This window comes from Agrilus planipennis, unplaced genomic scaffold, assembly GCF_000699045.2.
Source record: "Agrilus planipennis isolate EAB-ADULT unplaced genomic scaffold, Apla_2.0 scaffold168, whole genome shotgun sequence".
Lineage (NCBI taxonomy): Eukaryota > Metazoa > Arthropoda > Insecta > Coleoptera > Buprestidae > Agrilus > Agrilus planipennis.
The window spans coordinates 418865-432025 of NW_020442443.1; the positions used below are offsets into that span (position 1 = coordinate 418865).

A 13161-nucleotide genomic window follows, 5' to 3' on the forward strand; every position below is an offset into this window, starting at 1 on the left:
TAGTAGTGCGAGTCGAAAACAAGCGTTAAAGCCTTTAATATGTCTTCAAATATAAATAAACATCTCGTTGATATTTTCAGTAGTAAATGGTACCAATAACAGCACATTTGAGCAATGCAATTGTAGTGGATAAAATGGTCAAATTTTCCGTGCAATACTGTACGGATTATACGCTCTTCATCGGTTAAAAGTTTGACCGAGAGTTGTCTCCTTTCTTTTCTGGCCTAGTGCTGTTCTTTTCTACTTTGCGCCGGTCAAACTGAAGGTCACATCGCTACAGAAACTAAAGGAAGTATACATTAATGTGACATGATACGTATTTATGAGTAAGGACGAAATCCTCGATTTCAATGAAGATAATCCCCCAAAATAGTACACGCGGAAAAGCAGAGAACGTTGACGCCTCTCAGTGTGGCAATTTTTAAAAGAACAACTGTCGCATCCTTATCATTTGCAGCGAGCACAAGTCTTTCTTGAATGTGATTTTCAGCCGCGAGTGAATTTGAGTCGGTGGTTTCGAAATAAAAGTACTGCATAGCTCAATTTTTTATATAGGGTGTTGTTTATGGACTTTGCTTCACGTTTGACGGAATTTTAAATAATAATAAACAATAATCACTGTTAGTGCCATGCAAATTCGTACATCCTTTCGATTTCAAAAACTGTTTTAGGTAAATGTGTTGTGCGACATTTTTTGATCTTATTTAACATTTTTGGTAAGTTTACTTACAGTCACCTGCAATAAGGTAACGCTCCTTGGCAATACCTCGATGGTGTGGAAATTTACCTCAATAAAATTACAGTTATTTAGATTAATGTTTATGTAATTTACATTTTTTTCTTTCTTTTCTGATTTTACATTTAAATAGTTCTGCCTGTAATGTACTTTTAATTTATTTAGTTCCAAAATTATGTGTAGGTGGTATTAAATTGTTTACGTTTATTTGATTATCTTAGACGTTCGATAATCGGCAATGTTGACTTCTCCATCCATGCAGCTGCTTAGTTTTTAGCATACTACGCTATTCGGTATTAGACACCTATGTTGCCAATTCGCGTACAGGACCGGCTTCGGATTGTAAATTATTGTGATCTTCTTGAATTTTTACCCTTAACCACTTTGCTGAACTCACCATACGATTGTTTATTGCATTTGGTTTACACCCTCCAAAACTCGGCACTTATTTCTGTTATACACTGTATAATAATAAGTTAAAACAAATACAGTAAACATGGGCTGTAAAAGTAGTGCATTTAAAAAAGTCAGGAGAGATAGTAGAATTCCTAGTAAAGCGCAGAGAAAGGACTAGTAGTAGTAGGACTATTTTGTGTGATTATTTAGCTGTACATATAAGTCATCAAGATACTGCTGCAAGTATTCATTAGGTCGTCGTTATCAAGTGTCAAAATTTAAGGTTTTATTATTTGGAAAGAGTAAAACGAAGGTTAAAAATTTTTCTGAAGAGGAAGTGATTGATGACAAGGCGACGATTGATTCTTTATACGACAACAAAAGGATCGACATTATTAGTGGGCCGCTGCAGTTGTTTACGTCTTAACTAATTTCACTTTTTTCTTAATTACCTATAAAACATACTACGTTCAAGTTTTTATTCATTTTATAGTCATTGAGCGCCAATTTGCGCATAAATACACAACTGTTTGTTTAAATAATAATATACTAAACAAATATACGTAAATATACTTTCAGATTTGTTTCCCGACCATTTCTACAATGTGCAGTTGTTCCAAAAGAGACCTCAAAATTAGTTTCTATTTTTTCAACACACTTCTTGGGGTGAGTATTTTCCACACACCAGTAAAATATTTTTGTGTTTATAGAATTATTTCTCGCGTTTATCTATCAGGAATAAAGGAATTAGGCTAAGTTATGGTGGTTAAGGTTTCACGTATGCACTACAGGCCACATTTGGTCGGGTTACTGCTGAAATAGCTATAAAAAATTAATACAGTACACTTCTTGGTTTTGGACATTATTAACAGTGATCATACAATTTTTTGTTCTCAGTGCACTTCTTTTTATGTTTTTTTAAAGTCGCCTCAAATTTTTTCGTCCCTCTATCGCATGTCGCTTTAAAGCCAGCCGCGGAGTAGGGGTAAAACTGAAAGGCACTCGGCAGGGCAGTCAAAGCCAATATGGCGGCGCCCATGGCTCGCATGGGCTAACCGTGCAGCATTTATATTCTCACTGATTCGTGCAAGTGCTTTGCTGCTTTGTGTGTTTTAATTGTCAGTTGGATATCTTGTCTACTATTGATTTCCCTTTATCATTCCAATTTTATAATCATTAAGATAAAATTAAGAATTCGATTTTAATTTCAATACCCTAAATCGAATAATCTTCCGAAAATTCACAGTTAAATGCCTACAATCCGAAAAATCGTGGTTTCATAAAACCACACAATTTTATGTTGATGTGCTGTCATTAGATTTTACGGCGTAGTCAGAACATTTTTTTGACCTCTAAAGGTGATGAAACCACAAAAGAGTACATTTTCGAGTCATCTTAAAAAAGACACCCCTCTAAGTTTTCTCCAAATAAAATTTTTATAACAGTACTTTTTTTAGAAAATTGAATTTTTCATCGAAATACTTTAGTTAATTTTGTTTTTACCATTTTTAGTATCGAGCATAATTAAAAAATGAAGCATAAAATTTTAAAAAAGTCGCTGTTTTTTTTTCTTTTCCTTTAAATCGTATAGAACTTCTTCCCTGGGCAATTTAGTTATATATAGTGCAGTCGAAATGAGAAGCAAAGTCCCCAATAAATAATGCACACTAAAGGCATATCGTTTTTCTCGTTATTACAAACGGAAGATATTCTGTCTTTACTCTCTAAACACGCCTCCTCCACAGCTGCGTCGAGACCTGCACCTGCGTTTCATAGGAATCAATCGAATCAAAATGAGACGTTCGACAACATGCTGGTCTTGTCATTTGTACCTACATAAAATGGGCAAATTTATAGGATCGGCTTAATTTAGTTGGTGTATTTGTGCGAATAGTCATCTCTCTACGTAAATCGTTTAAGTTATTTTTTCCTTGTAACTATTGTTGTCTTTGTTTTTGTTGGTGTTATTGTTGTTGTTATTGTTGTTTTTATTGTTATTTTTATTGTTAAATGGTCCGAGAAGTTTTAAATTCTCAGAGTAGAAAAGTTGTTTGGAATGTTATTAATTATTTTCAAAGAATAAAAGAAACAAGTAAAGAAAACATCTCCGTTGGATTTTCTTATAAAAAATACAATGGCAGAATTTCAATAGACTCTTTCAATCTGTTTTGATATACAATAGGAATTATATAAATATTATTGCATTGAATTATCTTAGATCTTACAATAACTTTTTCACCATACTGCAGCACGTCTACTACCTTAAGCCGATCCTGTAAATTTGCTCATTTAATGTACGTACAGACAACAAGACAAGCACGTTTTCAACCGTCTCATTCTATTCAATTGATTCTTATGAATCGAAGGTGCAGGTCTAGACGCAGCTGTGGAGGAGGCGTGTCTAGAGAATAAACGCAGGATACCTTCCGTTTGTAAGAACGAGAAAAACGATATGCCTTTAGTGTGCATTAGTTTATGGGGACTTTGCCTTCTTATTTCGACTGTACTATATAATTATTCAGAGAAAAAATTGGCCTTGAGAATACAAACCCTTCCACCGACGGTAAACTCTTTTCACTGATCCAACTTACGCCGTGTTATACTTGGTCATAGCAATAATTTAGAGAGTCGTTTGCGGTTGCTAAATAAGCTTGTGGAAAATATAGTGTTTTCACCGTATTAAGCTCTAATTTCAGCTCTTAATGTCTGCATAATTAATAACACACCTGGTCGTCTTTGCTTCAAACGATATACAGTAGAACCTCTATAACTCGAACTTCAAAGGAGACGCCAAAAAATTCGAGTTATAGAGTTTTCGACTTGACTAAATTCCTTAAGTATTTATTGTAGGTATACTCCTAAATTGTTTTCTAAGAAACAATAGTATACTTACAATGTCGGCAGATCCTTAAAGTTTAGTTTTCTTCGAACTATAGAATAAGTTTCAAATTAAGTCAAACTATAAAGGTTCTAAAATATGTAAAACATTAATATGTTTGAAATACAGAGGTCCAATTTAATTTTTCGAATTATACAGGGAAAATGTGTACCAAAATGGCTTGCACTGACTCACTGATTATTTCGACTAATAAAGGGTTGAGATTTCGAGTAATAGAGGTTTTGGGGCTTGAAGGAAAAGGAACAAAACATTTTTTTGAAGATTTTCAACTTATCGAGGTTCGACTTAAAGAGATTCTACTATATATTATTCAAAATAATACCTTAAGCAAATTAATGCAAAAGCCTAATTCTATTGGTCTATTTCAGACCAATTCGCTTCGAGTTACGTCTTTGCTTCTCTCTCAAGTCTTTTGGGATACTTTCTACACCCACATTCTCATTAAATATATTATACTTAACAACTACAATATCTACCTTTTCGTTTACAGATTTCTGGGTTAGCCCTCTTCGCCATGTGTGTTCATAGAATGATTGTCATCCCCAAAATATCTGCGATTACACAAGGCGCGGTTGGCAAAATTGAGTTGACGCTAGTAATATCTATAATTACTGCATTAACGATTATCCCCTTGTCATTCAGTGCAAGCTTTGGAATAAAAAAGGAGATAACAGTAATATTAGTTGGGGTAAATATAAAAGCATCCATTTATGAAAATTCCTCCAAAAATAAATTACTAGTGAACAATTACTGGCAGAGGTATGCAGATGTCAAATATTTCTCTAATTAAATATCTTTCTTTACGTTTTGAATATTATATAGGTAATGTAATAGATAGAAAATACCACAAATGGCGCAGTAAACGCCATCTGTAGTACGATGCTACAGTTTAGGATTACGTATGCTTCAACAAGGTTCATTTAAATATATACAGCAGGTAAAAGTTGGTCTGTGTTCTGTCAGATCTGTCTGCGACGCGCTGATGAGATCCAAAAAGATCGAAATCGCGATCCGCATCTGGCAGTTTCGACAGAATACAGACCACTTCGAATTATTTTATTCAATGTAATACATGTTTTCATAAAGAAACCGATGCCTATAATACTTCCCATAGAATCCGGGCTACTTTGGCTTCATTTTGATCTATTTTTGCTGAGAACTATAGATTTATTTTCAGTATTAGCTTTATCCAAAACAACATGTACGCTTGGAGAATAATTTATACTTTTCTATATTTAACAATTTCTTGAATCATTCATATCTTCAGAACAAATTTGATTATTGTTATTGTCTGCACTTGAAAAATGTTTATTTTTAAAACATTGCATTTCACATATAATTCAAGGTAGGTTGCTCAATAAGTGTTGCAGTACGAGACACCTAGCAAGTTTGAGATTGTTCAATTAATCGCAATTATAATACAGCTCATTCCTGAGCTTTGCCTGTTTGTTGCATGTGTAAAACAATAATTTACGTTTTAGAGTAATTACTTTTATTATTATTATTAGTGAAATTGTATCATTATTTTATCTAGTTAATATATCTTTATACGTTTATCGGTGGTATGATTTGAAATATGACCTTTCTTATGAAGGTGAAGGTGCCGGGCAGGCACGGATATATTCTGTCATATTTGAGTCAGTATTGTTCTGGCCTGTGTGCGTAACAGTTTTGCATATGTTGTAAGTGAACACTTCTATTCAACACCTGTGTGGTGCGATTGTGTTGTTTTACCTCTGTGGTAATTTATGCATCTGTGTGGTGAGGATGTGGTTGTTCCGGAGCAGGAGACATGTAGAAAAGGGGCCTTACATACACCCGGTTGGCATAATTTGGCGTTCTCACAGCAAATCATTGGGATGCTGATTACTAGCGCTGTAGTCGGGCGTCTAGGGGAGTCATTACTCGTTTCAATCAGAAATGTACATTTCTGAAGAATATGGTTTACTCTATATACATAGTGTGTCCCAAAAATAACCGAGCTTTATATTTAAGTCATACAACATGCAGTGCCATGTATTGCAAATTTGCAGCATTAAAAAGATACATTCATCCTCTTTCAAACGCACCAAAATTCATTTAAATCGGATGACAGATGTGAAAGTTACAGCCATTTCAATAAAAGAAAAAACGTGCTACTGTTACAAAACAAAAATGGAACAAAGAGCAAATATATAATAAAAAAAATTCGCTGAGACATACGTTTAATAAATAAATAACATTTAATTCTAGCTGACCGTTGAATTAGAATAGACAATTTTGCATAAATATTTAAAAGAAAAAAATATATGTTCTTTGTGGATCCCTCATTCCCTCAATAAAACCAGCTAGCATCGCGTCAGTTGGTGTAAAGAAATGTAACTAGGGCCGTTCAAAGGATGACGATTAAATTATCATAGGTGACGAAACCTGATTATATTTTTTCGACATTCCCAACAAATCACAATCTAAATTATGAGTGTTTGAAAATGAGCCAGTACCGACCAGGGTTAAACAACAGAGATCAGTTAAAAAAAGAATAATTGCAGTATTCTTTGGTAAAAGAGGTCATGTAAAAAGGGTGCTGTTCGATGCATAGAGCACTGTCACTTCTACTTGGTACACAGACATTTCTTTACCTCAAGTTATAAATGACCTGGAAGGGTTGCGACCAATATCACGCTTCAGTACTTGGTACCTGACCCGATCGGGGCTCTCATTGTTGGTTGGTTTGTACGTATGCAAAAATGTATAGACTCTGATGGCATTAATTTTAAAAAATGTTAGTGAATACTTTTGCAAAACTTATGCAGCAACCTCCGTACATACCTACATATATATATGCGTACATATTGTCACCTATTTAAACACCTTGCACTATTACTATTTTTATTTAATTATTTGCTATATAATTAACACTTTTACTATCAATCAGTTATCATTTTGCACCTTCTACTCCGCTTAGCATCGCATCGCCTCGACCTCGTTCTCGTACTGACTAACTCATTCGAAAAAAAAACTTTTCGATGTATCATTCCCACCAACCACTAATGCTAGTTTGCGGGCAGTCCCTCTGGAGTACGCCGAAAGGTAAGGCGGAAGGCCCTCTTCAGCCTTCTTTCAGGAATCGTGGGAATGGGTGGGTGGTGGTTCGGGTGAGAAAGATGAGACGGACGAAATGAAGACAGAAGAAAATGAAACATTATCTGTGGAATATTACTGCCCCAGCATTTGCTTAAGGCATTGACCAAGGCAGATGGATCCGGAATCGAACCGGCGTCCTCCCGAATACTAGGCAATAGTCTAGACCTCTAGGTCATACCGCTTGGTACTCATTTGATCTCGCGACAGCTATTTATGGAGGCTGGCAGTGTTCCAGAATGTTCCAGTATAACCTGGTCTTCTTTGCCAGTATGTATGTTGAGTTGCCACATACATGTGACACTACCCCCTCCTAAAACTGATCATCTCGGTCAGTGAAGTAGCTTCTGTAGGGTGCAAGCGGCCAAGGTGGACGATCTCAATTTTTGCCCGAGAAGCCTTGATGGATTGTATAACCAAACTTTAACGCTTTCATAAAAACTAGCAGAGTTGGCTCGTCGATCGTATCTGGTCTTCATGCAGTCACTTTCAAATCGCAGCTTTTTACGCACAGTGTTATGTATGAGTTTTCTCCCAAATAAAACGCCTCCGTTTATCTCAAGAACAGCGGATCTATAAGCAGTAGCGTTAAACCGTTCAACCATTCCATTAGATTGTGGATGTAAGGGCGTAGCCCTCGTTTTGGCAATGCCCATTAGTTCAGTGATGTTCTTGAACGAAGTCGTTTCGAAGTTCCTGCCTTCGTCGGAATGCAATTCCATCGGCACTCCGTATCGGCCAAATAATGCATTGACGAAAATCTTAAAGTTCTTGATGTATAAGTACAGCCGAACCATTGAGAGGTGTCTTTTTCACTTGCGGCGTACAAAATAAATAAGAACTGCATTCGGCTAGTAAAAGATGACGCTCCGCTCGGAAGAAATATCAAAATCTACAAGGGTTTGGTCACTGGGAACACACTATTTACTCCAACTTTATGTGTTTTTATTGTGTTTATTTGGTCTCCACTATTTTGATTGGATACCAAAATTACAACCGGGTTAGTTGGTCGAGTTCTTAACTGGAAGGCGACCTTAATACAGAACGGCCACCATCCACGTCTTGTCGGTTCAGTCGTACGTTGTCAAGCAGACGATACAGAAAACGAATCATCATCATCATAAGGTCTTCAGTCCTAAGACTGGTTGGACACGTACCTCCACTGTTTTCTATCCTGAGCTAATCTTCGCATTTCTCTAAAACTAGAACAACCCACATCCTTAACTATTTGCGAAGAGTAATCTAACCTAGGTCTGTCTCTACCCCTCCTAACTCCTATTTCTGCCTCTAACAAGTCTTTGACTAGACCTTCATATCTGAGAAGGTGTCCTACCAACCTACCTCGCCTATTTTTTATTGACTTCCCCTCTGTTCTCCTATTCTTTCTAATACCTCTTCATTCCTAACCTTTTCTTTCTAATACCTCTTCATTCCTAACCTTTTCTACCCACTTTACCCTCATCATTCCCTATAACAGAGCCGGGCAAACTCGGCTCTTTTGCTTCCCGAGTGCTCCTCAAGGTTAACCAAATAGCTCCTCATTGATCCTGCGAGTGCGAGTGAGATGATTCATTCCTTTTCTTATCCCTCCCATTTTGTAGGTGAGTCCCCTCTTCCATAGCCAAACCTAATAGTTTTGCGAACGTAGTAACGAAAATTTGCGTAGGTATTTTTTAAGTTGCGAGAGTGGCTTCGCTCGTCTACGGGATGAAGGGGCTTGATATGGGAGTGGAAGGGAGAAGAAAAAGACAAAATTATTCATTACTGCTTACTCTCTCGTACTCATTGAAGGGTATGGAGTGACTCAAACTAACCTCATGAAGCGGCTCCTGCGAAGATAAAGTTTGCCCGGCTCTGCCCTATAACACTACGTTTCGAAAGCTTCTAACCTTTTCTTTTCCGCCGCGCCCACTGTCCATGTTTCGCACACGTACAACGCCGCGCTCCAAACATACACTTTTAACAACCTTTTTTTGAATTTCTAAATGAACCGTTCGCGAGCATAATATTTACGGCTCTGATTGTCCATAACGACTTATTGGGTAAATCATTACACCAAGTATCCAAAAACTATTCATCGTCGGCAGATAGTAAACATTTGAGTTAAGGATCTCATTTTAATCTTTAATTTCATACGAACATGTCGCAATATTGATCACTTAATTAGAACCTTTTTTTAAATATTTACATTTTTTTAGTACAGTTTGACACTGATCGTCCTTTTCATCATCCATGTGATGTTCGCCGCTGTATTATTCGTGAAATACACAGATCATGATGAACACGGATCACTCAAGAGTCAAATGCGAGAAGGACTGCTTCAAAGCTTATCTCTGTATGAACCATCACGGAATGGACAGTTATTTGATTTAATTCACAAACAGGTATTTTATCCAGCAAACGTAGATTAAATAGGAAAGTAGTAACATAAGGGTCATGTGCATGCCTCCGTATGATGTCCCCTAATAACTACCAGGTTCATAATTCACTCAGAAAAATCTGTGACAGAAATTACTAACAAAATACAGATAAGTGTAGTTGCCGATGTCGTATCTCTCATTGACTATAATAAATTCGTAGTATTTAGTGATAGTCTGTAGGTAATGGAACAGAATTCTTCCTAGTAGAATGAAAATTCGGGCTATAGGGCCGTGGTGTAAGTGAACTATTCCGTCAACGCAGCACCACCGCCGAGGATGTCACCCGCAGTAGCTGACGAAACGTTAGAACGGAATAGTTCACTTAGACCACGGCCCTATAGCCCGAATTTTCATTCTACTATGGATTCCGGCCGTGAAAGCTTTTGTTCTTATAGAATTCTTCCCTTTCACCACTGTCATATAAGAAACATCGCAGATTTCTGTGGTGATTTAGGTGCTGCCCATAGTACTTTTATAGAATTAAGTATTAGCTAGTTATTGTGAAAATCTCAAACAGCAGCAATGACATTATGATGTGGGAATTTTAACGTTCACTTCAACAACTAACGAATCATAATAGCCGTCAGATGAACAATATGTCAGCAATCAAAAGACTACAATGACCGGCTGCAGCAATAACAACGCAGTAATATGTATTAGGAAAAAATATGTCCCACTAGAAGTTTAAATTTTAACACTCATTTGAATAATTAACGAATCGAAGTGACCGCTAGTCTGCAACAATACGTCAAAAATTAGAAAAACGTCATATTCGCGCGATTCAGTCTGCTAAGCGATGTGTTGATTGCGATCGCCATTTTTATGCTAAAATTAAGTCCGTATTGCGCATCCAGAGGAATGACCTTGTAGAACACTAAAAAGGTGTTTTTTAGGTGGAGGCGCATGAAGTAGAACTGAAAAACGGTACTTTCACTCTGAGTAAACAATATTTACACATATACAGTCTATTTTAATTTCTTAGAATTGCGCGAAGATAGAAAGAATACACACTAGGCGTCAGCAAGACAGAAATAGTTGGACCAAGCTTGAACGAGTATAGCTCTCGATGGGCGGTCTTAGGAGATCGGCTAGAACTGTACAGTACTAGACGAAAATGTTTAGCAATTTCTTAAAACAAAAATGTATATAAATTAACAATAGAAAAAAAAGCAAAAGTTTTATAGGTGTGTAGAACGTTAAGTTAATTCACGTGTTATTATTTTTGGCTAAATATGCTTTTAAATAAAGCATATTCTTACATTTTAACGAGGAAGTTTAAATAATTTTGCAAATGGTACTGTACACTTTTGTCTAGCTCTCGCTCGATGATCGATGATCGATGATCGATGATGAAGAAATGAGCTACACAGACAAATATGATTGAATTTGGAATTATGCTACGGCGCATCCTAATAAAGGGAAGGGGCATATATGTCTAACTTCTTGAAACGAACAGTATATAGGTGGCGCAAATGACTCCTTAGTTTTTATTGGAAATTTAGGTACGTTGTTAGAATCATTGAGCTCAGTCGAATCAAGTAGATTTAGGAATACGCTATTGTATTAGACTTTTTTAGATAATAGTAGGATGTTGTTGTTTTATTATATAGGTTGTCGTTTAGGAGCCAACTCTTCATACTTATCAGGCTAGATCGTTAAATCCTTTCATCTCATCCGCGTAAAAGGTTAGGATTCTGAAAAATGATAAGGGAGGGTTACCAGAATATGTATCCGTTAGGATTAGTTGCGTTTAGAAGTTGGGGCGTAGGAGATTGAGGTGAAATTTTATGCATATGGAGATGTGAGGGAGGGTTGGTACAATATGTAACTATTGGAATTACTCTTAGTTGATGGTTAAGTATGGATGCAGAAGGAGTATTGCTGAAAAATCGATATGATTATTGTCTGTAGAAATGTACGATCTGATCATTGATCAGAAAAGGGTAGAAGAAGGATTGGTAATGTTCTTTCCCTCTTCTATCTATTTATTGTTATTTTATTCTTCTATCTATTTATTGGTCTTTCATTAAATCTGAGCAACAACCCTCTTATAACTGTGGAGCAGAAGTCTGATCAACACCCTTTTGCTTAGTGTTTCTGAGTTGACTGCTGATCCGACACATTTCCACCCGTTCACTAACACCTCAGCCTTTCCTTTTTATTACACATAAACCAATACTCCTCTTGAATTATTATACATGCCTCATTCCATTCCCTAAAAATTTCTAATAAACGGTTTAGATTAGACTTCATAGAAATACAGCGTTTAACCACTTATCGGATTATCTGGGATTGGCTTATTGATTGATTGAAATCAATAAGAAATAGGCGAGATACATATGGTAGTTAAATAAAAATTAGAAGCAGAAATACGTGTTAGGAAGAGTAGAGGTAATCTTAGACTAGATATAGGGTGCTGGAGCTTTTTGAAAAGTAAAAAAATTGACTCAAAATAGTAAGAAGGTGTTATGATCAAGACAATTATTCTTTTTACTAAAACGAAAGACACCACTGATATCTCAGCACTATGGTAAATAAATATTCAATAAATTATTTGTCAATCGTGTGTTTTATGAAATATAGCATGTAGCAATTCAAATTCATGGACTACAATGTTAATTTCGTTGTTTCTGTGATCTATATCATTGTTATGACATATGACAATACATCACTAAATGCTGCGGGAGGAAGTGAGAAGAAACAACGACAGGAATAGCAATAGCAGCTGCCATTCTGTAATCACTTCGATTGCAGTAACCAGACTTCTAGGAATTCTAGTTTAGATCAATCACCCTGTATAAGATTATCTGTATAATGTTTGACATTAGAATTTAAACCAGTTAGCTACTGTGAGGTATTTTTGAAAACTACCCTACCCACGTATGTGTTTCTATCTGTTTTTTTTCAGTTTCTTATAGAGCAGCATTAAATTAAATTATTTAATATATTACTTAATATTTCAAGGAAAATTATAACAAAACTTCTAAGTCTTGTAGATAGAAAATAATTTTACTAGCTTTATATAATTTTTATTTGCGTTCAACATTCGACTGTCATATAAAACATACAGGAAAATTATTTTTAATGCAATGGACTCTTTAAACTTTATAATGTATGTGATGATAAGGTGCGATACCTTCGGGGAGCAAGTCAAACTTCCACTTGACTGATTTTCAATTTTAGTATGAATGCTGCGGTGTTTACGGACCTCTCGACTGGGGGACACTTTTGGGTAAGGATGCAACTCCAAAATCTTGTTGTAGCGGTATCACCAATGGCGTGTGTTCCATATCAAATGCTTACAAAACAGGATGTCTTGAAGTCATATTCAACGACCAACAAAAACACGGTTGGGCGTTTGGCTACACTTTTATTATATTGTTTCTTCACGAGGTATGTTTTACAAATTTGTGGAATAATTTCTGAAGTGAAACTTCTTTACGCATGGTAGGCTAAGTTCGTTTCATGCGAGTTGCCATGTAACGAAATCATGCAACGCATTTCCCCCGCTGTCTGTCCCTATGTATGCTTAGATCTTTAAAACTACGCAACGGATTTTAATGCGGTTTTTTTTAATAGATAGAGTAATT

General features: G+C 36.1%; 1 protein-coding gene across 2 annotated transcripts in view; it reads left to right on the forward strand.

Moving 5' to 3' along the window:
- Positions 1 to 13161, forward strand: part of LOC108740083 (tetraspanin-9-like) — a 15845-nt gene that overhangs the window by 1451 nt on the left and 1233 nt on the right. The window contains exons 2-5 of one of the 2 annotated variants that reach the window (XM_018474276.1): positions 1712 to 1798; positions 4522 to 4719; positions 9350 to 9535; positions 12755 to 12964. In XM_018474276.1, the coding sequence (XP_018329778.1) occupies positions 1736 to 1798; positions 4522 to 4719; positions 9350 to 9535; positions 12755 to 12964 (657 nt within the window). In that variant the 5' untranslated portion in view covers positions 1712 to 1735. The remainder of the gene's footprint in view (positions 1 to 1711; positions 1799 to 4521; positions 4720 to 9349; positions 9536 to 12754; positions 12965 to 13161) is intronic. The other variant, XM_018474277.1, reaches the window with a different exon arrangement.